The 25640-nt window shown below is 54.0% G+C and overlaps 2 protein-coding genes across 5 annotated transcripts in view; one reads left to right on the plus strand and one right to left on the minus strand.

Moving 5' to 3' along the window:
* The window catches only part of SH2D3C (SH2 domain containing 3C), a 23590-nt gene extending 5565 nt beyond the window's left edge, over positions 1–18025 (minus strand). The window contains exons 1-5 of one of the 3 annotated variants that reach the window (XM_068156123.1): positions 17884–18025; positions 15290–15938; positions 10979–11018; positions 1402–1530; positions 657–1105 (exon numbers count right to left, since the gene is read on the minus strand). In XM_068156123.1, coding sequence (XP_068012224.1) covers positions 657–1105; positions 1402–1530; positions 10979–11018; positions 15290–15938; positions 17884–17923 — 1307 coding nt within the window. In that variant the 5' untranslated portion in view covers positions 17924–18025. Of the gene's footprint in view, positions 1–656; positions 1106–1401; positions 1531–7084; positions 7274–10978; positions 11019–14238; positions 14414–15289; positions 15939–17883 lie in introns of those variants that run through there. The other 2 variants (XM_068156124.1, XM_068156126.1) reach the window with 2 other exon arrangements.
* On the plus strand, positions 14592–25291 carry CDK9 (cyclin dependent kinase 9). Of its 2 annotated transcripts, none has more exons than XM_068156136.1 (7): positions 14592–15116; positions 20695–20776; positions 21616–21706; positions 22853–23019; positions 23200–23371; positions 23442–23590; positions 24710–25291. In XM_068156136.1, exons 2-7 carry the CDS (start codon positions 20756–20758, stop codon positions 25073–25075), a joined length of 966 nt encoding a protein of 321 aa, XP_068012237.1. In that variant the 5' UTR covers positions 14592–15116; positions 20695–20755; the 3' UTR covers positions 25076–25291. The 2 variants fall into 2 exon arrangements, with proteins under 2 accessions (XP_068012237.1, XP_068012236.1); XM_068156135.1 differs by lacking the exon at positions 14592–15116 and adding an exon at positions 20104–20249.
* The last annotated feature ends 349 nt before the right edge of the window (positions 25292–25640 follow it).

Genomic DNA, 25640 nt, shown 5'->3' on the forward strand with positions numbered 1-25640 from the left:
TGGGGAAGAGGAGGTTCAGGGGCTCTTGCTCTCTACAACTCCCTGAAGGGAGGTTGTAGCCAGGTGGGGGTTGGTCTCTTCTCCCAGGCAGCCAGCACCAGAACAAGAGGGGACAGTCTCAAGCTGTGCTAGGGGAGGTTCAGGATGGATATTAGGAATAAGTTCTTCACAGAAAGAGAAATTGGCCATTGGAATGGGCTGCACTGTAACTCCTTGCAAATACTCCAGCTGAATAGAAAGGGGTCTAGATCTACAATGGCCTTTCAAACCCAAATGAACAAATGCCCTCTTGATGGCTGGGCCTGGCTCTCCCCTTACATTTGCCTGGGCAAGCTTGTTTCCCTGGCTCTGACAAGCCAGGTAATCCTGGACTAGCTACTTGTATAATGCTCTCTGGCTTCTGGCCTGTGATGCTAAAGTCAAAACCACTTGCTGGGCATCTGTGGTAGATCAGCATGGTTGGCAGCTGGCCTGGAAGAAAGCCCCAGTTCCAGCTGGGTACCAGTTCCTTCCCCGTTACCTTTGCTGGTGTCTCTTCCATCCCTGATCCCAAATTCCTGCTCTGCACCCCAGAAGCAGGGACCAAGCATGGTCCTGCCTCTTTCCCAGGGGCTGGTCCTCTGCCCAGCTGAGCTGGGACAAGATCACATTCTCACCTGCTTGGGCACCCCTCAGCCCTGGTGATCTTGTCAGCTGTCAGACCGTCTGTCATGGTGATGCTCCTCCTCTTGATGTGCCCCCCTTTCTGGGTGGTGGGGCTGTGGGTACCCCCATGCTTGCTGCTGGCCAGCCCATAGCTGGCTTCCAGGTAGCGCAGGGGGAAGGTGCGGTTGATGGGGCAGTAGATGATGGCTCCGCTCTGCTCCGAGATGGCCTTGCGGTTACCCACATAGAAGCGGACAAGGGCAGGCACGTTGTCAAAGCTCTCCTGCTCAAAGAGGTACTGGAGACAGGTTTGGCCCTCACTAGACTTGACTGTCACCTTGTTGATCTTGAAGTGGAGTGGCTCGTTGTGCCAGCGGCAAGTCAGCACATAGTCACCCAGGCTGGTGAGGGAGTCACGGATAAGGAAGTCGCCGTTCCTCTGCACGAGGCTTTCCGATACCTGGTGCCAGACAGGGCAGTAGCTCAGGCATAGCCACATGCTTGTGACCATACTGGATGGACTAGGAGGTATGAGCAGATGCTCCACTGGGGCACTGGCTTGCTCCCCTTGTGTCTGGCTGTGAGCCACAGAAGGGCATTTACTGTGGCAAAAGCAGGCAGCTCAAGAGCTAGCGAAGCCCTTGGCCAGAGGCTTCCCAGGGGGACAGGCTGCTGGTCCTGTGTAGCCTCGAGGTGCTCTCCCTGAGCAGCCTAAGGAGAGTGCTCGCAGCCACCCACCCACCTTCCCCTCCTCACCTCCCGGGGAATGCGGCCATGGTACCAAGCGTGGCTGCGCAGGTCAGTGCTGCTCAGCTTCAGCTCCTCTTCCAGCTCCTTGTGAAGCTTCTCTGGTGATGAATCAAGGATGTATTTCTCTTTGGAGAACTGTACAGGGGAGGAGAGAGCATCAGCCAGTGAAGCAAGGAAGGGCTGACCCTGGAATGGGCTGGCAGGGTCCCCATGTGAGGACTGTGAGACCCTCCACAGCATGGGCCCTGGTGATGCCACCTGCCAGGAGCAGACCTGTCCTCAGGGGACACATAACTCAGATCTGTGTTAGGATCGCTGCTTGTGGCAAAGGATATGGATGGGGTCGTGTGCTTGTTGATGATCAGCTCCTGCCATCACCAGCACTTGGAATGCATCTGGTGGCATGTCCCCATCACGTCTGACTACAGTTGTCCCTAGCGTGCTGCCACTCTGCCCCAATTCAGCCCTTAGTGTGGTTGGGAGAAAACCTGACCCAGCTCCCTCTCAAACATCCCTATGGCTGATCCACTGCAGGACACACTTTTCCAGGAGGAAACCTGCATTATTCTTCCCCCTTAAAACATCCAGTGTGGTCCCTCCTCTAAATTTGCTGTGTTTAGCCGGGCATGAATAGCAACGACAAATCTGATGGGAACCTTCTGCACTGAAATTAGCTTTTACTGGCACTAGCACACCTGAGCCTGGAGGATGCAACTTGTCCCTTCCCCTGGAGAGCTAAAGGATCATAGAATGGTTTGAGTTAGAAAGGACCTCTAAAGGTCATCTAGTCCAACCTCCCCCCTGCAGTGAGCAGGGACATCTTCAACTAGGTCAAGCTGCAGAGCACCATCAAGCCTCACCTTGAATATCTCCAGGGACGGGGCCTCAAGCACCTCCCTGGGCAACCCGTTCCAGTGTTTCACAGATGGCATCATGTCTCCTGCTGGCTGGAGCTGTCCACGTTCCCTGCCTGTCTCTTGGCCAGTATTCTCAAAGGGCAGCTGAGGATGCTGAGTTGCCAGCACAGTGGAGTTGGCGCTTGTCTGGGGAGGCTAGCACAGGCTTGGGGTTGAAAATCTGCAGACACTGCTCTGGCACTGACAGAGGAGGAGGCTGGCACTCATGGCTGGTCTTGCATGGCACCTGGTTCTCCAGAGCACTGGGGGCTATAGCTCCATGTCAATGCACTGGGGACCTGCCTTGGTGTTGACCTGTTTGCCCAGCATCTCATTCTCTGCATCCCATATTGATGCACTCTGCTTTTCTAGTATTTGTGAGGAAAAAGTGTAAAGCACTGCACTGCTCTCCTTTCTTGCACCCACTGCCCTCAGGGTGTTTCTGGGACTCCACTGAGTGCCTTGGTGGGGGCCTGACCCCAAGCGAGAGCTGCACTCATCAGCCAAGCCCCAGAGAGCAATACTGTCTCAAGGACCTTGTTTCAGCCTGGGGAGGGGGAAGGAGGCGGGAAGGAGGCTGCAAAGGGCTGTGCACTCCAGGGCTTGCCCTCACCAGCTTGTTCTTCCCTTCCCAGCTCCTGTTGAATTAAAACATACTGTGAAAGTTGAAACAGCCTGTGAAAACAGTATGGACTGAACTCAGGCTTGGTCATCCAGCTGTTTACCCTCCCCATGAGAGGGTCCTGCTTGACAGAGCTGCAGGGCCTTGAACCAGGAGCTATGTGGATTGTCTGAGTGAGAGTCATAGGCAGCTGAGCACTTTCTGCTGCTCTGGGCACCTCATGGAGATGAAGCCACCCTGAGCTGCTGAACCCTGCAAGAATAAATGGCAGCTGCCTCCTGGGGGGGCTGAGGCTGAGCAGATGCTGTTTCCTTGACAACCCATCCACTGCCACTGAACAGACCTGGCTTGATGGCGGTGGCCTCCCTGAGCTGGGCTCACCCCAAATTCTGCGGCAGGGAGGGACCCCCTGGGACCCTCTCCTGTCTGCACAGGCTAAACCCATTGGAGCTGAGCAGGGAGCAGTTAAGAGCCGACACTCCCCCACCCCGTGCTGCCCCTGGAGCAGGGATTAGTGCCTGTTCTGGTCAGCATTGTACATCTGGGTTTTCCCTCAAGTCATTCCCATGCAAATGGGCTGGATAACAAACATAAACCCAGCTGAGCAGTGCCCAGTATCTCCAAACCCGAGTTAGGGCAGCAGGAGGCTGGTATCCATACCAGAAGCCAGGTGCTAAGCTAGCAGGAGAACAGGAGGTTTGGGAGAGGAGAAAGAGGGTTTGCGTCTTGCAAATGAGGGAGGGAGGCCAGTCATGAGTGGAGAGTACTGTAGGTCATCTCCTCCAGCCATGTGGAGGGCACTGTCCCTTTGACTCCTTTGCTGGGCTGGAATCATAGAATAATTCAGTTTGGAAAAGACCCCTGGGATCATCAGGTCCAACCACTGACCCTACAAAGTTCACCCCTAAACCATATCCCAGAGCACCACATTTAAATGACCTTCAAGCACACCCAAGGATGGTGACTCCACCACCTCCCTGGGCAGCACATTCCAATGTCTGACCATTCTTGCTGTGAATTTTTTTTTTTTCTAATGTCCAGTGTAAACCTACCCTGGTGCAGTTTGAGGCCATTCCCTTTTGTTCTACTGATCATTTCTTGTGTGGCCTCAGCAGCGCCGAGTACAAGGGGGCGGTCACCTCCCTGCTCCTGCTGGACACAGTGTTTCTAATCCCAGCCAGGATGCCATTGGCTTTCTTGGCCACCTGCACACACTGCTGGCCATTCTTCAGCCACTTGTTGATTAGAACCCCCAGGACCCTTTCTGCCAGACACTTACCAGCCCCACTGCCCCAAGCCTGCAAGCATGCATGGGGTTGTTGTGGCCCAAGTGCAGGACCTGGCACTTGGCCTTGTTGAAGCTTATCCCATTAACATTGGCCACAGATCCAATCTATCCTAGTCTCTCTGTAGAGCCTCCCTACCCTCACGCAGATCCACACCGCCACCAAACTTGGTGGTGTCTGTGAGGTGAGATCTCATCTGATTTGCAAGGTCACTAAAATGCCATTGCTTGGAGTGACTGTGGCTATCATAACCACAGAGATATCAGAAGAGATATCACGGTGTGATACAATTCTGGAGACCAGTCCACATTGTGTGTTTCCCACGCTCTTCCAATGTGCACTAGTTGCTGCTGAAGTTACCCGGCTGCTCCCCTCTACATGGGAGCTGGGCTCACCACAGACTCTCAGCGTAAAAGACCCATGTGCTGTGGAGGAATGTTCTCCCTCCAGCCCCAAGTCCTTCATCAGTGATCCTAATTCCCTCTGTTCTGCTTAGTAGCGTGTCTCAGAAGAGGGCCAACTTGCAGGTTGCCAGCTGGCTGTGTGCTGAGGCATGGGCACTGGGGCAAGGCACAGCATAGCAAGGTGGTGCAGGCCAGCCGAGAACTGTCAGGAGTGTGTAAGTGGATGTCTGAACATTGTGCTGAAAAGGGCACTGCTTGGCATTCCCAGCTGCACCAAGGGAGCATCAAAAGGTGTACAGCCTGACTTGAGGTCTTGTATACTAATGGACTGGGTGTGGGGAAAAGCCTTGACTTCCACTAGCGCCTAGCTCTAATGTGTGCTGCTGGCCTCCTGCATGGAGAGCCCTACAGCCTCTCCTAGCTAATCAGGAAGAAATAGGGATTAGAGTAGGACTATAGCACTAACCAGTCTAGCTGCCAGGTGCCACCCAAATATGGTTAGTCCATTTCATGTTACCACAAAGAGAAAATCCCACCATACACAACCCTGAGGTTGTCATGGACTTGCTCTTAGTCTGCATGCCCTGCTGTGAGACAGTCTGTCCTACCGATTGTGATATCCGTATGGAAAAGAATGAATTTGTTTCCCTGTCCTATCTCACAATGACTCTGGGCATCAAATTAGCCTCTAGAAATGACACCAGTCCATCTGTCCACCTCATGGGTGACTGAAGACATCTCTTGGGTATGTCACATCTCTATTAGTCCCCACTGAAAGCAGATCGTGGCTCAAGATATTTGTTCTGGCATTCAAAGCCCTTCCTAGGAATGGTCCTGGCTAACAGCAGGGTCTCCTCTTCCCTTGTCTGTGATCCTTTGTGGCAGCTCTGGAGCAATTATGTCTGGCTGACAGGGGCAGAGTGCAGTTGTGGTTGATGATCAGGAACATCTGGGTGCTCTAAGGTGGGACAAGGGCCTGGGTTGTGGGATGGGATAGTCATATGCACTGATACAACTGACCTGGGGCAGCGGGTCTCCAGTGCACTGATGAGGTGTATGTATATTTCCATCCATCTATAGATTACTTATCTCACTCCAAGACAGCGACAGCGGCCGCTGCTGCATCCCTTTTCAAAGCTGCTATTGGCCAGAAATGATGTCAGTGCTTCTCAGGCTGGGTGCACTGCCATTGGTGGTGAGCAAGGGATGCGGCTGTCAGCTGGAAGCGCTCCAGTCATTCATGGGGACTTCAGTGTGTGTTTGCAATTGGACACAAATAGATGGTGAAAGATCTGTGGGAGCCAGGTGAACACTTAGGGCTTTGCTTCTAACTCCTTCTGGCATTGGGATGGAGTGCACTCCATCTTCTCTCACATCTTATATGAGAGCCAGATGCCCACCTGTCTCCCTTGTTCTGGCAGCAGCTTGCTGAAAGCACCCCAGGACCCTCTGTGATATGCAGCCCAAGGGCTGCTGCACTGGGGCACGTCCCCCTGTGTTGTTCAGTCACTTCTGGACAACCCTGAGAAGCTTTTCTGTTTTTCCCCTCTTATCCCCCCACTAGCAATCAAAATCCCTGGCTTTGCACTGAGATCAGCCACAATCATGACAAGACTTGAAATGCTGCTTCTGGGCTCCGTCTTACCAGCATAATCTCTAAAGCTCGGCGCCTACCTCACTCAGCAGGAGTACTGAATAAGACTGCCAGCTTTCTTGGCTGCCAGTTCCTTTCTAACTTGCAGCATGCTACAGCTCTTGCTTCAGACTGGAGCCCACTTGTCTCTTGCAATCCTTAACACCTCTGCTCTCTAACTTGGTAAATGAGGGAACCAATTCCCAGTGCCATGCCCCTCCTGTGCAAAAATAAGACACCTAGACTTGTAACCAGACAGTGGTGGTGCTGGAAGCATCACAGAACAGGTGACAGATGGATCCCAGGTTTCTCCCACCAGTCAGACCTGTGCAGTGGAGACTAAGGCCAAGAAGCTGTGCATTCGTCTGGGCTCTGTCTCCTCAGTGATGCTCCCAGCAGATGCCATCTTCTGGGCGATGTTAAATGCTCTCTTTCATAAAGTCTACTGCAGGTGAGGGCTCCCTTCAGAGACTTGTCAAAACTGCTGCTCTGAGGGGATAAGGCAGCTTTAGCTCTGTGGCCTTGGCTGCAGAGAGGGTCGAGCTCTGTCCCGTGACCCGGTGCTCGGCTCACCGCGCACTCACAACCTCCTTGAGGAGCGCAGGCAGGCGCGCAGCCCGCACCCAGCCCCGACAGCTCCGCGATGCTAGGGCCGGCGCCTCCCCCCCCCCCCCCGCCCTCCCACTCACTCTCCGGTGCTGCAGCCCTTCAGACCGGAGCTTCCTTACGGCGGGGGTCAGCCTATGTCCTCGGCGCTTCCCCCTCCCGATGAACGCCCGCCGCCTTCCCCGGTGGTACTCGCGGGGGCTTTGAGCGGGACAGCCGTGTCCCCCCGGGTCTCCGCTCACCTGGACCTGCATGAAGGAGCCGCGGTAGAAGCAGCAGGCGGCGGCTGACAAGGCGCTCCACAGGCTACATCGCTCCGTCATGGCGCGGCGCGCCCGGCCGGGGCTACCCCGGTCCGGTCCGGCCCGGCCCGGCCCGGGCTGCACCGCTGCTCCCGCCGCTGCCGCCGGGCTTCAATTTCGGCCGCTTCCCCGATTACCTCATCTCTTGTCGGCAGCGGGGGGCGGCACCGGCGCGGCAGCTCCGCCCTGGGCCCACCTCGGCCCGCCCCGCCGCCGCGGACCCCGGGGGAAGGGGCGCCCTCGGCACCGGCGCCTGGCGAAGGCAGCCGGCAATTCTGAGAGGAAATGGCGTCCCTGAAGGGAACCAGCACCCTGCATCTTTGTGCCCTGGGGGGGACCAGCACCGCAGCTGCCTGCATCCTGAGGGGCGTCGGCAGCCCTGAGGGGACACGATACCCTTGACGGGATCAAGCACCTCAGCTGCCTGTGCCCTGAGGGTAGCAGGTTCCTCTGAGGGGACCCAGCTCCCCAGAGAAGACCCAGCACCCTCAGGGGATCAGGCATCTCTGAGGGGACCCAGCCACTCTGGCTGCCTATGTCCTGAGAGAAACTGGCTCCAAGGGAATGAGATACCTCTTGTGTCCCCATCCCTAATCCACCTACGCGCCTCAGGGATGCACATGGGTCAGGGCCAGCCTCGTACCCTCTCACTCACCTTGTCTTCCTTCATCCCCACCGCAGTGACACTTTTCTGGGGGGGAACACCAGTGCCTGTCTCATGGAGCAGGGAGCTGCCTACCTGCTTCCTGCATAGCTGAGCTCAGAATTGCATTTAATTGTTGCTCTGCTTCATATTCATTAAGGCTATAGTTTCACGTATAGGACATGTGAGGCAGTACTGGTGACTCAAAGCACTGCTCCAGCACTGACTCCCCAAAACCTCCAATCCCCTGTCTGAACCCACTGCCAGGGCACTACCCTGTGCACAGGGATGGGCTGGGGGTTCCCAAGTACCCTGCATTGAGCTCTGCACCTACTTGCTTGCATACGTCTGGTCTCCCTCCAGGTCTATCCCACACTAGCACAGTCTGGATTTGGCCACGCTTTGGTGCCAAAGGGGCAGCTGTGAGCTTGGAGAGGTATTTCAGCTGCCATCAACCAAAGAGCCCTGCAGCCTCCCCGATAATTAATTCAAAGGAACCCCTCGCATTCCCAGGCAGGGTGGCAGCAGCTAGGGCTGATGAGGTACAGCTCCTCCACACAGAACAAAGAGAGCTCTGGGCCCACACTCTCCCCCTGGTTTTGCAGGGAGAGAGGAGACAGGAAAGCAGCATGGGTTTGGAGCAGGACAAGGCTGAAGCATGGAGGAAGGTGATCAGCATGCAGCCTGCATGCAGGGAATGCAGAGCAATGGGTGCGCACAGATCCCACGGGTGTAGGCCTGCAGCCATAGCACGACGGGTGGGGAGCACAAGCTCTCTTTCTCTCCACTTGCACAGTGCCAAGGGACAGACCAGATGGCAGTGTGCAGAGAGACACTGCTCTGAAAGTATCCAGTGGTGAATCATCCTCTTGCCAAGGCTATCGCTAAAGAAGCAAGTGGGATCCTCATAAGGCAATGCCCTCCAGCTGTGCCTGTGCTGTCTTTCTGCAGGGAGAAGCTGAAAACTTCCAACCGAGCTCTTGCAGGGATGCACAACAGCTTTACTGGCTGCTGCTCTCCCGAAGGGCAGCAATGCTCTGCCACTCCTTTGCCTATGCGAGGGCCAAAGCTACGCTGGTTGGGATGCTAGCAGAGCCAGGCATGTGGATCCCCCAGGCAGCTTGGAAACACCAACCCTTAGGCTATTATTAACGCACATTAATTACCAAGTGCTTATTGATTCTGGCTTTGTGCCCCTCCCTAGCTCCTGACTGCACCTCTAATTACCACGGGCTTGGTCATGGGAGAGCTAGTCCTGGCCAGCACATCACTGAAGCTCAGGGGCTGGTATTTGGCAGTTCCTTGGTGCACGTCTGAACACAGATCTGTCTGTGAGTCTTTGCTCGTGAGGTCTTTGTAGCGTGTCCTCTCCCTTCTGACTCTGTCCTTCACCAGCTCTTAATTCTGTCTTTCCTCTGCTCTTCCATGCAATGGTGTTTCCCCTCTGCTCATTTCCCTCCCAGCCACAAAGCAAGGACCTGTTCCAGTGGCAGGTCTCCCCTTGCTCCCAAGGGATCCCAGGTGCAGCAGCCACCACCTACCTTCCCACTTTGGCCTTGGGGCCAAACACCGCTGAGCACTGAGCACCCCACAGCCGCACAGGCTCTCAGACAGGCACAGTGCCTGCAATCAGCTGGAGTGCCCTTATCATCTTGGTCACTCACATTCCAAATAATTACTTATTTGACTACAAAAACTGCTGTCACTGCAGCCATCAGTTGTTTCTGTGACTGAAAGGAAGTGACATGTAAATCACAGCCCACAAGCCATGCTTGGACACCATGGGGATGGGTGTGAAATAAAGGCCAGTTAGCTCAGATCTAGGAATTCTCATGGCTCACCAATAAGAACTCAGGCTCAAAAGTAAAGCCATACCCACTGTTCCCCATCTTTAGTCTACTAACTCACAAGCTATAAAACATTCCTGTCTCTGGGTGCACGTATGGAGAGAGGAAGAGGAAACTACACCAAACCACCCAGCTTCACCCCTTTGTGCCTCCTTGCCGTTGCAGGATTCGCCTGCGTGAGCCAAAGCTTTCCTGTGCATCCCAAGGTGGCCATGCCAGGGCTCTACTTTGCAAAGCCCAGATGGAGCATCAGAGCCTTGTTGCTCTGACATGTCCCACTTCCAGCCTTAGGAAGTCCCACTCTGCCAGTGCCACGAGGGTAAAGGCAGAGGAGAGGAGGGACATCTGGCCTGGGTGATCTCTTTGTTACAGATCAACAAGGTGCATCTGACCTTGCTGTCCAGTTTGCCAGAACTGGCACGTGGGATCCTCCTTAGCTCTTAAGCTGGACTTGGAGGGGAAAGGTGCCATTCAGGAGGAGCAGATGAGCTTGGGGTCAAGCCAGATCTCTCCTGAGACTGCCAGCTGGTGCCACCATGGGAAATTCCTACATTTCCATGTCTGGCTACAGCCACCACCGAAAGCCCCCCATGTCCAAAAGACGAAGGTTCAGGGCTCTGTTCTAATTACACCACCCAAGGCAGACACTTCAGGAGCACCTCTCAACAACCATGTCTGCCCAGTGGCACTGCATTCCCATCAGGAACCAGACTTGGGAGGCTCTAGTTGTTCTCAAACAAATTCCCCAAAGGCCATCACATGGCAGAGACCACCCAGGAAGGTTTTCAGTGCTCCACGCCCGAACCACAGAGCATCCCTGCCACTGTTCCTCTAGGCCTGCCCAGATGCCATCATGCCAGCAGCCTTCTGCAAAAGGTCTTGCTCTCTCCTGGAGCCAGGTGCCTTACTGATGAATTTCTGGCTAGACATGAAGAGTCCTCAGGAATGTTAATAGTTTGCTGGAGGATAAGCAAAATATGTGGAGAGAGTTACACAGAGTTTCATGTGACAGCCACAAAAGTGGCTTTAAACCCTTCCATTTCTTTACATGAGGGCAGAGGGAGGAGGCTGCATCTGCAGCTTTTGCAAGTGACAGAGAGCAGAAAATGCAGGCGGCTCCAGTGGGAGACTGTCAGGGGTTGTGTATCCTCTGCCTCCCCTGGCATTGCCATTTCTGTAAGGGAATTTTTTTCCAGGGCCAAAAAGAGGGCCTGGAGGAAGAGGTGGGACAGGAGATGCAGAGCTGAGCACCCTAATGGCATAGGACCTTGCCACCCCCAGGGCCACCATCTCCCCTCCACTGCTGGCATCCAGACAGAACATGCAGTCGTGCTCCTGTCTTACCTTCACATATTCGCTGCCAGGCTCGAGGATATTGTGGTGGCTAAAAGGAAGGGAAACATAAAAATAAGTAAAGGACAGTAAGTCATGACAGTCGGGTCAAAGGCAGTGGTGAGCCACAGCAGAACAGAGTGAGAATCTCTGCCCCTTGCCTTGCTATGAAGTCAGGAGCATACCCTTATTTTTGGGAGAGGTTCTTAGGGTTCTCGCCTACTCCGTGCTCACTCTCAGCACATGGCTTAACCTCCTTAGTGTGATCAGGGAAGAATGAGGCATTTTTAGAGGATTTCTCCCCAAATCGGCTTGGAACCATTGTGAGCTGAGCCAGAGAGACTCAGCAGCCAGGCTGGGGTCCTCGTGAGTCACAGTGCCTGAACGCACATACCAAGGTGGGGTCCCTGTGCCCTGTTCCCTGTCAGAGCTCTGCTCCCAGTAGGCAGCTGTTGGGACGTGCCACCCAGACAAGTATGTCTGACTGTTTCTCTATGGCCTCATGCAACCCTGCAGATATAAAAGACCCATTGAAACCAGGGGCTGACTGTGATGCCCTGGCTGAGAGGGCAAGATTTGCCCTCCTAGCATACAGGCAATAAATAGATAATCCTATTCTCCTTAGCGATTGTGATCACTCACTCCTAGCCCTACCAGCAACCCTGAGACACAGCCTGGAAACTTCTTTTCTGTCATTTCATGGGGCACACAGATGGCCCCTGCTCTTTCCTGAGCACGTAGCATTGCTGCTACTGCATCGTGTGCTCTTGTAGGTCAAGGTATGTGTCTGTACAGATGAGCCCAAGGTGAACAACAGAGAGTTCAGAGGGTGAGAGACTGTAAGAGCCTGAGCTGGGACATGCTACCCTGAGATCTCGCCTTTCAGAATAAAATACAAAAATCCAGACTTCTTTAACCAGAACTCAGTACCTGTCACCTCCCCAGAGGAGAGGAGATCCTACTGCTTGCTGAGGTCACCTGCCCAAGCATGGAACAGAAGCAGGACTCTGGGATGGCAGGCTGTCCGCTGAAGAGCAGGCAGCTGCAACTAAGAAATAGCCAAACCCAAGGGTGTCACAGACAGGATGTCCCTTCCCTGCCAGACACTGCTTCACTCCACCTAGTGCCTGCAGCTATGACTGGACCTCTGCTTTTTACTGGGAGCTGCTGGGATCCTGCACACAAGCCCCTCCTGTGAGCCACACCAGTGACATCCTTGAGGGAACAAATCCCTCGTCTGTGGGCTCCCTCCGGACTGGGGATGGTGCCTGGTAGCTTAGAAATCAGTTGCCCCAAGGGAAGTGGGGATGGCAGAAGAGAACCACTGCTGGACATTGCCTCATTGGACATTCCCTGTGGCATTACAGAAGGTCTGGCCAGGGTCAGCATGAGCCCCGTGGCGTGCCCAGCCCTGCAGTGGACTACCCCCACTCCTCTTTTCCAAGCCCACGATGCTGAAACCGCATTCAGCTTGCAAGGGGAAAAGGGACTGGAAATCAAACCCACACTTTTTGGGGATGAAAAAAAATAGAAGAGCATTTAAGAGGGGTGATGGACACAGAATTCCTCTGGGCATCTGTGGTCTGTCTGCTGGCCTGTTTGTCTTTCGCACGGCCGCTGCGAGCTGCCTGATGCTGCAAGAGCCGTGAGAAAAAGCAGCAGGAGGATAGGGGGCCTCTGGGCAGGAAATCAGGAGCATGGGAGCAGCTGGGAGACTCTGTGAGGGCCCAGGCAGGGGAGGCCCCTGTGCTGGGGAAGGACAGCAGCTGTGGCCAAGGTGGGGAATGGGCACTGTAGACTCCCTGGTTCTTCGCGTTCCTGGAGGAAATGAGCGCCTGAGAGCAATTCTGACTGCCTTTTGCGCTCAGAGAGGCAAGACAGTGACCTGCACATGCACCAAGCTCCAGGCTGCCTTGCTGAAAATGGTCCAGGCTAATCGTGTCAGTCCAGCCCTGCTTTGGAGCCCAGGCTCTGCTCATCTTTGGGCACTGGTTCAGGTGGCTCCCCAGAAGAGCGAAATCTGGGCACCTCATAACTCATTTCCTCCCTCTGCAGAGCTGCCTCCTCCAAGGTTTTTTCTGGCAGCGGTGCCAGGGTGGTCTGCCAGCAGCTGTGGACAGCATCTTGCCTGTGCCTCACGGGAAGCAGCATTTCCCGTGCCTCACACACGGCTGTGCACAGAGGGAAGTCGACTCATGTCCGTTCCATGACCTGCCTGCAGGTCATCTCCCATTAGTCACTGTGTCCGTGCCAGAGTCACAGCCACCCCCACACTCCATACAGCTTCCCAGGCTAGGTGATTCTCCCAGTCCTATGGCAATGCAGTTTCCTTACTCAAGGGCCTCCTCCTTACTCAAAGGCCACCTCAGGGTGGCTGTGTCCTGACCAGGGATGGTCAGGGGGAGCAAGTGAAAACGTGCCTTAGGGCCATGCTTGTTTTCCTCACCTTGCTTTCAGTCCCTCTGCATGGTACACCTCATGTTGTACCCTGCTGGGGCCTGGTGGGAACAGACTGTTCCCATCCCCAGGGATGTTCCTGCACAGGAGGAAGGGCTGGGACATAGCATTATCCTGATCCCACTTCCACCCACAGCAGGGCCTGGCCATGGGGGAGGCTCCAGCAGACAGCTGCTCCCTGCACCAGGGGCTATGTCAGGGGCTCCAGGCTGAGTATGGACAGGCAGAAATGTCTGCTCTGGTCACTCTTGTGTCTCAGTTTACTTAGCAAACAGTATGACTATGCCCATCATCAGGGCAGCCCCAGGTGATAGAAAAGAGCATTTCACCCTTGATTTTTGGGGACCAAAGAAGCCACGTCCAAGAAACCTATGTGACCCACACACATTCCTTGCTGCTTGGCTCCTAGTAGTGCTAGCATGGATCCTAAGTTATTTCTAGTGGATGCAGGTTCAGAGCAAGCACTGCACACCCTGCTCAAGGACCCTCTGCCACTGCTGGGTCTCTCTGCTCACTGGAAGACTTGGTAGTACTGGTGGTCCCTCATGTCCCCAAGCCTCCAGCCCCCTGAGCTGGCCACAGCCCCTGAGCCACTCTGCCCTGATGCCAGGTCCAGCTGCAGTTTCAGCAGCTGCCGTGCTCTCTCTTTCCATGAGTGAACTCTGCCATGGGCTCAGCAGCTGAGCAGCAGCTCTGGCAGCATATGCATCGAAGCTTTGTGTCCATCCCAAGCAAAGCCCTTTCCCAGCCTCACCCTTGCCACACTCCGTCATGCCGGGGTGTGAGGACTAGCTTAGTGGGCTGGGACCCCTTACCTGCCCTGTCCCAGCATGGGAAACCTCCTGCCCACCGCTGTCATCGGCCCTGCGTGATCTGACGAGCTCCGGGACCTCTGCTCCAGGACGAGAAGAAACTCTCCCAGGCACTCTCCCGTCTTGCACTGAGCGCTGGGACTTCAGAGCCGCAAGGCGGTCGCGAACCCTCCTCCTTCCCGTCCCAGCCCTCCTCCGGCCCTCCCTTCGCAGCCGTCAGGAATGTGTGGCCGGCACAGCCCGTCTCCCACCGCCGGCAGGAATTCCTCCTCATTCTCCTCGTGGGGCCACCCATACCTTCCCAACTATCAGAGCCGGGGTGAGGAGCTTCCAGTCCCGGGACTGGTGTGGGGGGAACATGCACGCTGCTGGGCTGGGGATGTGCGTGGCCTCTCATAGCCAGACACCCAGGTGATGGGCAAGGAGTTAAAAATCCCTCTTGATGATTCGGAGGCCAAAACCATCCCAAAAATCCAACCCTCATCCGAAAGCGACGAGCCTCCTGTTTCCCCTGCAGGGTGGGATTTGAGCCTGGAAGGGTGGGATTGTGTTTGGAGTGGGAGGTTTGCTGTCAGGTGTTGGAAATGGGGACTGGACAGCTGGTTTGGGGGAGTCACCCTGTGCTTTGAAAGAGGCAGTACTGTTCGGGGAGGGGAACGAGGCAGGAGGAGGGTGGAAAAGTGGAGAGTGAGAGGTAGAGAGGACCAGGACAGCGTGGCTCTCTTGCACAGCACGTCCTGGTGCTGGAACCAACTGCCTGCAGAACAAAGGAATGCCCGAGCCGAGCGGTGCTGCAAGATGTTTTCACCCCACCCGGAAATGGGAGGCAGCAGATAATCCACGGGAAACGATATTTGCATTGAGCTCCTGGCCTAGCCACGGTAAGGCGTGCTTTGGCCACACCATCCCACTGGCCTGGTGCTTCCTGCTGGCACTGCAGATGAGGAGGAAGCACCACAGGGACCCTGCTGTGTCCCAGCTCCCTACCCTTGCCCTCGGGGAAGGCAGAAAGGGAGTCATAGCAGAAGGCAGAGCAAATCCAACAATGCCATACCTGTCCAAGGAGCTCTTGCTGGGATGCTCTTGTCCCTTTTCTGGCAGATGCCTTTCAATGGTCACCACTCCCACTGCTTTGTCGGCGATGGAGGTTTGGCCGGGGTTTGGGGCCAGGCTGGAGCTTAGTTCTTGCATCCCAGGGCCAGAAACATTCCCTGCAGGCTTCTGGTCAATCCTGGTGCCCGCTTCCGCTGGGGTGTCCATTAGCTGAGCCTCTTCGTGCTGTTCTTCTTGTCCAGTGGTTGTGGGTGAGTCTATACCTGGGTCAGGGGTGCCAGGCATCTCAGGAGACTCAGGACTGGGGAGCAGGGCTTTCTGAGGGGTTTTGTTGCTGGGAGTCCCTTTCTCCTGGAGGCTTTGACTAGGCTTGGCTTTTCCCAGGCTCTTTCCTGCTTTGCCTAGGTTCAGCCTGGGCATGGTGCCCATGTGGCTGTACATGTCTGATGAGCGGGCGTAAGGGCCGGGGGTCTTGGGCATGGTGTTGAGATCATCCTGGGTGCTGTCAAAGGGCTCCTCCAGGAAGGCATGGGAAGGAGGGAAACCTGGCATCAGGCTCTTGGAAGAGCTGGGGGCCACAGACACATGCCGGAGGTTAAAGGAGCGGGGAATGCTGCTCAGACTCCCAAAGCCTTTGAACTTGAAAAATCCTGGCAAGGAAAGAGGAGAGATGAGTGTGGGGTTACTGCCAGCATGGTGTGATGGTGGAGGGTCCTGAGGCCCCTGGTCCTGAGTTCCGGTGGGCACAGGGCACGGTACTGCAGTGCAGCCTGGTGTCAGCCTCATTACACTCTGCACCTCTGGTCCCTGCCCAGACAGTCCATGCGATACTGCTTAGAGCACCTCTGCTGGGAACCTGGGAGGCCTGTCCTGGTCCCTCAGGGAAGAAATGTCCCACATGCCCTGGCAAATCTAGCAGCTGCATTTCCCCCACTGCAGTTGTACAGGTGGAGGAAGAAACATCCCACCCTCGTGAGCAGTCAACATCAGAAATTACTTCAAATCATTTCCCCCTGCCCTCTGCCTCCCTTCTTCCCCCAGGGGACTCTGAGTTGGGCTTGGATGCTATGCCTACCCCTGTAGCTTCAGAGCAGTCTGGTGGCCATATCCCCTGCCCTCCGCAGGATGAAAACATGGGGCACACAACATCTCCTAGAGGATGAGGGTCCTGGCCATATGTGATGTGCTCATCTGTACATGCCTGTCACCAGCATGGTGGAACAGGAACCAACCATGGGCATGGGGAACTGTGGCACTCCTGTGCAGCCTCGTTTGTGGGCAGGAGATAACCTCCCCACTTCCTCAGCCGAGCGCTCAGCCTCCTTGCAGCTTGCAGCTGCCACCTGCAAGTGCGGAGCGTAAAGCATTTGCCAGAGGAGAGTTCACAACCCTGTCCGGCAGCTTTGCATGTCACACCTCAGTCCTGGTTTGGCTCTGCGTGCCACTATGGGGCAACCCCAGGCTGGTGCTGGCATGAGGATGCTGGCACACAGGGTGATGCCACTGTTTCACTGATGGAGCCCTGAGGCTGTGGGTTTCTTCTGGAGGTTTTGCAGTGTTCATACTGCCCTGGGGATCTGCAAAGCCTCTTCCCCTCTGGGCACGATGAGTTTGCTGAGGCAGGAAGCCACACACTGCATCCGTGCTGTGTGAGAAACCAGCTGTCTAGGGCCTGCGCAGCTGCTGGACCTCCACCCCCTGCCACTATCCATGGGCTCTATAGGGCATCCCTGCAGCCAGATGGGGCAAAGGACCATGCAAGGGGTTGCAGCAGACCAAAAGCCCTTCTGCAGGGCAGAAACCTCATAGCCTAAACATAAAGGCAAGACTGCTTTGGGTAATACGTCCCCTTGAGATGGGCCATGGGTTTTGCCTGCGGACCAGTCTCAAGGGAGCAGAGGAATGGGCCCCTCTCTAGCCTCAGCATCATGGCAGGAATGCAGAGAGCAGCAGCAAAGGCCAGTTCTTGTGCAGCCCACTGCTGGGAAGCAGGGTGAAGGCCTCTGCAGTTGCCTCTTGGGACTCTGGGGGAATCCCAAGGTCTGTGAGAAAGAACAGAACTCATTCCCCTTGGGTACTGAGCACTTCCTCCAGAGCAGCCAGTGAGAACCTGCTCCCAGGCTTCCATACTGGCTCCTCCATGTCAACTCCATCCCTCTGCTGCAGGACTACTCTGGGGTAGCATGCCTGGTCACCTTCAGCTCCCAGCACCACCTTAGATACCCATGAACCCTGAAGAATGTAATTTAGAGAATGAAGACCCCCAAAGCTTGTTGTGCATGCCCCTGGGTGCATCCCAGCACCCAGTGCATCACTGCACTGCAGCAGACTGGTCGCAGTTCCAGCAATCAGATCCTAAGCAAACAGCACACAGGTTCTCCCCCAGCCCTAGGGTGGAAACCCCTAAAGCCCCTCATCCCAACAAGTTTCCCATTGAGAGCAGAGACTATCCCATCTACAAATGCCCCTGGGTGGGGGTGACCTGGTGAGTATGTGAGCATACACTCACACTCATCGTCACAAGTCTCTCCTCCCAGCTGGGCTGTCCAGGTGAGCCACCCCATTTCCTGCCCACCCCATCCCTCAGCCACTTACTGAACTTCTTGAAGCCTCCTCGCTTCTGGCCTTCAGCCATGGCTGCACCAGTTGGAGGCCACAGGGACTGAGAGGGATGTTTGTAATTGTGAAGCCCTTCCTTGCCTGCTCCTCCCTTCCTGCCCTGCTCCCCGCCCCAGTCACTCATCGCTTGCTCAGCATTTCCTACCCAGTGCTGTCATCTGCTTCCAGCCTCAGTCCTGCCCCTGTCCACCCTCTTGCTGTCCTTTACTGTCTTTGCAGTCCCCACTGTCTGCTTGCACCCATCTGTCTGCTCAGGGACCACCTGTAGGACCCCAGTTTGCAGATGCCCAGCAGATGTGGACACCCAAAAAAAACCCCTGTGTACCAGCCCTATGGAGGAGGGTGCCAGTCCTGCAGACAGAGGTCTACCTTGACCATTTGGGGCTCAGCCCGTGCCCTCATCAGGCCCCATGGACTGGCAAATGGATGACATCATTGCCAGTGGGATCCCGCTTCTACTACTTGTTCTCTCATGCTGGAGAGGCTTGGGGTGCCCCACAGGAGTGTCTCCATGCAGGATAAGGTGGCCTGCGTCTGGCAGAGATCTGATGTGCAAGTTGTCCCACATTCCTGGAAAGCACCTGACAGTTCCTGTGGACAGGATGCCAGCAGCCATGTCTGCTACTCCTTTGCCCTTGGCTCTCTGTGCTTCCTGCCTTGGAGACCAGTTTCAAACAACCCCAAAAAAAGCTCTTTGTTCTGCACCTGAACACAGGCATTGCCAGAGGAGTGGTGTCCCCAGCCAGGCATGTTTCTGTCAGCAGGGCCAGGTCTTGGGGTCCCCCTGGGTCCAGGCCCTGGTGTCCTCCTGCCCTGACCACGGGGGTCTTCTCGCCACAACCCTTTGGTGCAGATGCAGTGCAGAGCTAGGGAGAAGAAATGTTGTTAAATCCTCGATAGGTTTAAATATGCAGGGAACATGATGCTTGGTGCCCTGGGCCACGTGGAGGAATGTGGGTGACAGTGGGGGTCATGGAGCTCCTTCCTTGAGCATGTTGAGGCACAGACCTGGATGTGGGTGTGCTGTGGGGTGGCTCATGGAAGGGTGAGGGTCCAGCTGTAGCAGTGGAGGGATGTTGGCAGCAATGGCAAGATCCACCCTAATTCCCAAGAGAGTGACAGGCAGGGACATCATGGCTGCTACCACTGGACTGCAAGTTTTGGGGCAGTTCTGTTTAATATCTTTATCAATGATCCGGATGAGGGGATTCAGTGCACCGTCAGTAAGTCTGCAGATGACACCTAGTTGGGCAGGCATGTGGATCCACTTGAGAGTAGAAAAGCTCTACAGAGGGATCTGGACAGGCTGAATCAACGGTCTGAGGCCACCTGTATGAGGTTCAACACGACCAAGGTCCTGCACTTGGGTGAGAACAGCCCCATGAACAGTCCAGAACTGGGGCAGACTGTCTGGAAAGCTGTCCAGCAGAACAGGACGAGGGTGCTGATTGACAGATTGACCGAATGAGTCAACAGTGTACCCAGGTGCCCAACGAAGTCAGCAGCAGCCTGGCTTGGATCAGGAATAGTGTGGCCAGCAGTAGTAGAGACATGACTGTCCCCTTGCATGTGGCACTGGCGAGGCCATAGCTCAAATGTTGGGTTCAATTTTGGGTCCCTCTTGTCAATTAGGACATTGAAGCGCTGGAATGTGTCCAAGGCAGAGGAACAAAGTGAGTGAAGGGCCTGGAGCAGAAGTGTTGTGAGGTGTGGCTGAGGGAACTGGGGTTTTTCAGTCTGGGCTCTACAGTTCCCTGAAGCTGTAAAGCCGGGTGGAAGCTGGTCTTTTCTCCCAAGGGAGCAAGTGACAGAAGAGGAAACGGCCTCTAATTGCACCAGGGGAGGTTTAGGTTGGACATTAGGAAACAGATTTCCCCAAAAGGGTTGTCAAGCCCCGGACCACGCTGCCCAGGGCGTGGAGGCATTGAAAAGACCGCCGGTGTGGCGCCGAGGGTGGCGAACTTGCTAGTGCTGCGTTAAGGGTTGGAATCGACGCCCTTAACCCGACGCCCTTAACCCGACGCCCTTAACCCGACGCCCTTAACCCGACGCCCTTAACCCGACGCCCTTAACCCGACGCCCTTAACCCGACGCCCTTAACCCGACGCCCTTAAGCGGCCCGAGTTCCGGGCGCCCTGGTGGGGCCGTGGCGGCTCCGTGACGTCACGCAAGAGGCGGAAGGGGCGGGGGAAGCGCCGGAAGGGGCGCGCGGCGTGGCGGAGGAGGAACGGGGTTGGCGCTGCCGGCGGCATGGCCAAGCAGTACGACATGGTGGAGTGCCCGTTCTGTGACGAGGTCTCCAAGTATGAGAAGCTCGCCAAGATCGGGCAGGGCACTTTCGGGTGAGTGTCCTGTTGGCTCTGGCCCTTCCCGGCCTTGGGCCTCGCAGCCAGGGCCCCGTCTGCCCAAGGCCCGAGTGGCCCTTGCCGGTGTGTCCTTTCCCCTGTCAATCCTCTGATCGCAGGGACCCAGCCTAGCTCCTTGAGCCCTCTTTTTCCACCTCGAGGCCTAATGTAGTCCTACGCTCCGCTAGAGTAGGCTTTATCCTGGAGACAGTTGGGGAGTGGACCTGCGCTTTTGACCAAAATTCTCGTGGGGCTGTATGAGAGCTCTGGGTTGGTTCAGCCAGTCCTGAGGATCTTGGACTCGCAGAGGTTGTGGCTGGGTCATGGGGCTGGTTCGGCACAGAGCTGACTACGTGAGTCATTTGGTCTTGTCCACCACGGTTGGAAGCACCTGGCTTCTTTTCTCCTTGTGCTGCTCACAGCTTTCTTTCTATTATTACAGGGAAGTTTTCAAAGCCAAGCATCGTCAGACAGGCAAGAAAGTAGCACTGAAGAAAGTGTTGATGGAAAATGAGAAGGAGGGGGTAAGTGTGGGAGTGTGGCTGGGCTGTGTTTGGGAAGGCCTAGATTGGGCGGTTCATCATTTTGGAATAGCAGACATGCATTTTACTCCAGTTGTTTAGCACTATTTACTGCTATAATGTACCAGATCATGAACTTGTGGAGATGTGGATAGCATCTCAGTCCTGTGGCCTTTTTCCTCTCCTACTGATACCGTGATAATGTTGGGTCTTGTGAGTGCCCTGCCAAGGTGTGTATGGCCTCCTATTCCATCATGGCTGAAAAGTTGTGTGTTGGCAGTTTGGTGCAGTAACTGTGTGGCGACTGGGCTGTGAGGTGATGCTGCCCATGCTTAGGAGGTAATACTATGCACACGTTCCTCCTCCTGTGCAGAATCCTGTCATTACAGTTGTAGGGGTCCACACTGGCTGTCATTTGCAGAAGAAATGGCTATAGTATTCAGGGATTTGCAGAGTTGGGGTGAACCGGGGAGAGAGTTACTAATTTAAACAGCATGGGCAGCAGCTGAGAACTTGTGTCTGTGACTTGAGCTGTACCGTGTCCTGTTACGAATGTGCAAGGTAAGAGAGGAAGGAGGGGTGTCTGTGTGCTTGTCTCAGCACCATGCAAACCTCCGCACCTCTGGGTTGCGGCAGAATCTCCCTCACCAATGGTGGTCTGATGGTAAATAAGCGTTGACGATCTGAATGTTAGTGAAATGTTAAAGCCTGATTGCGCTCTGATGGCTTTTAGTTATTGCCTGAGCAGGTGCTCTGCCAAGCTGCTGTGGTCACATCCCTCCTGTTGTCTAGACAGGTATCTCCTGCACCCCTAATCTCTGTTCTTTCTTTCTCCTTTCCAGTTCCCCATCACAGCCTTGCGAGAGATTAAAATCCTTCAGCTGCTCAAACATGAAAATGTGGTGAACCTCATAGAAATCTGCAGGACCAAAGGTAATTTATGGGGCTCTCCTGGCCATTGACTTTTTTTCCAGACGTCCTTTGCTGCTGAGCAGGTTGGTTCTTTGTGCTGGGAGTGAGGTCCTCAGCTGAGCATGGGCATCACCCATCTTGGAAACCAGTTTCTAAATGAGTTAGCATGTTGCTGTAGCTTGGCTGGACAAGGTGTTATCAGTCCTGCTATGATATGCGTGTGCCAGGGCAGTAAATAGCGCTTGTGTTGGAAAACTCCTGTGTGAGATGATTTAAATAAAATAGCACCAGAGAGACTCTGAAGCAGAGTGTTATCAGCCCAGAGCTGATCAGCCTGGAGCTGGGCATAGCTGCTTCCCTATTGGGAGCTGGAGCCATCCCTTTTGGTTGGCTTACAGTGTTTGGTGGCAGCTCTGAGATGATGACACAATCCCAGCTGGAAACTTGCTCAGCCTCTCTTTCGGTGGGTAAAGGTAACTGCTTACACTGTGAGGTCTGGGACTCCGCACGAGCTGGTTCTGGCCTTGGGCAGTGTGGCTCTACTGCGTAACCGGCATGCTTAGTGCACCTGGCCTGGTCCTGTTTGCAATAAAAGTGCTTTAAAACATTTGCTGCTTTTTGTGTCTAATTCTCTTAGCATGCACTTGTAAAAATACTTTTAAAGTGTCAGCTGGTGTTAAAACCTGCCATTCTTTAGTCAGTGATTCAGATAAGGAATAGTCACAGGTATGCCTTGATGATCTTTTAAAAATAGTCCAGTCACTGAACAGGCAGAAATCTTTGGCCCAGGACCACAAACTTGGCAGTTCTTGTCTGAACAGGTACGACTAGAAACTTTCAAAAGTTAATTTTTAACTCATTGTGTGATTAAATGAGTTGTGATGATCATGTATCTGGCATACCTAAGGTAAATATTTTTGTACACATCTATTTTTTATGTTTTATTGGAATTGCATTTTTCATCCAAATCTGATGAAAATCAGCCTTTCTTTTTAATAATGTTTTGCATGTGTGCTCTAGGAACAAAATTGAAATCAATTGCTTCATTTGAGGTTTCTCATTACTGATTTTAAATTGCCATTGGAATTGGATGCAGATCAGTCTGTTTTCTTAGATGTTCTTTGAGGTTGCAGAAAACCTCACAGTTCTTCCTTGCCTCTCCTGTAGCCTCTCCGTACAACCGCTGCAAGGGCAGTATCTACCTTGTGTTTGACTTCTGTGAGCACGACCTGGCAGGCCTTCTCAGCAACGCTCATGTCAAGTTCACGCTCTCGGAGATCAAGAAAGTTATGCAGATGCTATTGAATGGACTTTACTACATCCACAGGAACAAGGTAAGAGGACAGATGCTTGCTGTGCTTGAAGTTGCCCTGCTCTTTGTGGTTTTCCAAGGCACAGATGAATGGAGGGAAGTTCTTCCTTGTCTGCCACTCTTGACTGCCCTGCTGCCACCAGTTGCCCAAGGAGGGTACCTTAATGAGTTAACTTTATGATGTCTGTCTGTCCTCGTACAGATCTTGCATCGAGACATGAAAGCTGCAAATGTCCTGATAACACGTGATGGAGTCCTGAAGCTTGCAGACTTTGGGCTGGCTCGAGCTTTCAGCCTGGCTAAGAACAGCCAGCCAAACCGCTATACCAACCGGGTTGTGACTCTGTGGTATCGCCCACCAGAGCTGCTCCTGGGTAGGTGATGGACTCTGCCACCTGCTCTGCTTTTGTTACCCGGGGTGACTAAAATGGGCTCTCTGTTTAGGGGAGCGAGACTACGGCCCCCCCATTGACCTCTGGGGTGCAGGCTGCATCATGGCAGAGATGTGGACCCGCAGCCCCATCATGCAGGGGAACACAGAACAGCACCAGCTCACCCTCATCAGCCAGCTCTGCGGATCCATCACGACAGAGGTGAGGGTGAGAGGGTGGGCAAGCTGCAGAGGGTGGGAAGAGAGAATGGGAAGTGATAGTGTGGACAGCATCTGAGGCCGGGACAGGGCACTCTTTGGCCACTTTACTGCCCTGTGCACTAGCTGCTGTGTGTTTCTGGCACCGGAGTGTGCCAACTACTGGCAGAGAGGCTGGGGAAGCTCCTGCAAATGCGATTTTCTTCCTGGGAGCCAAGTGCTCAGCAGCACACTGCACTTCCCTTGCTGCTCTGTGTAAACTATGGCTGTCACATTACCTGTGACGGAGAAAAACGTGAACTTGGCCTGCTAGACCTCTTTTGGGAAGGGCAAGTTGTGTTCTTGTTTTTGAGCAGAGAGCGGGTGCTGACACTTCTGCATGTGGAAGAACAAAACATTATGTGCAGGAATCTCTTCTAGCTTGGGTTAAAGGGTTTGGCTTTCAGATAAACCCCCTCTGAATTTCTGCTTAAAGCAGAGCTTTTCATTTTGTTGGGAGGGGTTTGTCTCAGTTGGTTTGCACTAATCATCCTGAAAAACCTCTGTAATTCTGGTTTATGATTTTTCAATTGGTAAGGAAGTGACAGAAAGTAACTGTCCGAGGTCCTATAGATTAAAGATGCTTGATGTTTCTGTTACATACCTTACATATGTCAACTGAAGGCACCTTTTTTTTTTATTTTTTATTTTTTTTTAGTTAATGTAAATGCATGCTATGGTCTCAGCCAGATCAGACTTGAGATAAGTACTGGGAATTGCACCTTTCTAAGGATAAAAGGTGCCATACACATCCAGATCGATATTTATCAATATGCTTTGTCACTTTACCTTTGTGGATGTTGTAGCTGGCCTGATTCGTGCTCTTTTGTGGGAGAACCAAAAATCTTGGAGCACCTTGCATGCTGCTCCCATACCAGGAGGACCCTGTCCTGCTTCTCCAGGCTTTAGTGCATCCTGTAGTGCTTCCTTCCTGCTATATGAACAAGGTCTGCTGGCTCGGAAGTTATAAAATAGTGTCCTTTTGGTAGACCTGCCTTGGTTTGCCTGAGAGTGTTCACATAAAAAATGCTTTGTACTCTCTGTAACTATTTCTTCCCAACTCCCCTTTCCTACCTCTTCCCAGGTTTGGCCAAATGTGGATAAATATGAGCTGTACCAGAAGCTGGATCTCCCCAAAGGCCAGAAGCGCAAGGTGAAGGATCGCCTAAAAGCTTACGTCAAAGACCCTTATGCGCTGGACCTCATTGACAAACTGCTGGTGCTGGATCCCGCCCAGCGAATCGACAGTGATGATGCGTTGAACCATGACTTCTTCTGGTCAGACCCCATGCCCTCAGACCTCAAAAACATGCTATCTACTCATAACCAGTCCATGTTTGAGTACCTGGCCCCACCACGCAGAAGAGGTGGACACATGCCCCAGCAGCCGCCTAACCAAGGCAGGAACCCAGCCGCCACCAATCAGACTGAATTTGACAGGGTGTTTTGAGTGAGGGCTTCCCCAGTGAGGCCTTTCCATCTGGGAAGGGACTCTGTTCAATGTGAGGTGCCTGTTGGCTTTAATTGAGCTCTGCTGTCTCCTCAAGACACCGTCTCAGCTGCTGTAGAGCTGTGTGACCAGGGAGGTGATGCCTGTATTAAATTTCTTTACCGTAGATTTCCTGTACCAGAATCTCATAAAAATAAATAATTTAATGGAATGGTACAGCAGCAGGGCCAGCTCAAGCTAGGTACCACTGGAGAGGAACCATAAACAAAGAAATCATTGAACAGTTACACCCTTGCCATCTAAGTTGCCCTCCCCTCACCCGATCGTTCAGCCCAACAGTAATGTTTGGGTCTGAGGTCTTGCTGTCCCTCTTTGGATCCCGTATGTCCAGGTGGTCCCTTCCTTTTATTATCTGGAGAATGCAGCTTCTGATGTGGCCGCCTTATTCTTCGCAGGATGCAGCTTCTGCTAACAGGTGTGGTTACATTATTTTGCACAGGCCTCAGGGCCTTCCTTCGTATAACTAAGTGTAAGTTCAGCCTGAGTTCAGCACTAAAGCCTAAGG

The sequence above is a fragment of the Melanerpes formicivorus genome, unplaced genomic scaffold (assembly GCF_026170545.1).
Source record: "Melanerpes formicivorus ecotype bairdi unplaced genomic scaffold, bMelFor1.0.p_v2 SCAF_33, whole genome shotgun sequence".
Taxonomy (NCBI): domain Eukaryota; kingdom Metazoa; phylum Chordata; class Aves; order Piciformes; family Picidae; genus Melanerpes; species Melanerpes formicivorus.

What these genes read in the sequence shown, in the direction of transcription:
- CDK9 (XM_068156135.1), top strand. Translation starts at nt 20,158, where the DNA reads ATGGCCAAGCAGTACGACATGGTGGAGTGCCCGTTCTGTGACGAGGTC. An exon ending in TGGAAAATGAGAAGGAGGGG is followed by an intron (nt 20,777 to 21,615) that starts GTAAGTGTGGGA and finishes TCTCCTTTCCAG; the next exon opens with TTCCCCATCACAGCCTTGCG. An exon ending in CCCACCAGAGCTGCTCCTGG is followed by an intron (nt 23,372 to 23,441) that starts GTAGGTGATGGA and finishes CTCTCTGTTTAG; the next exon opens with GGGAGCGAGACTACGGCCCC.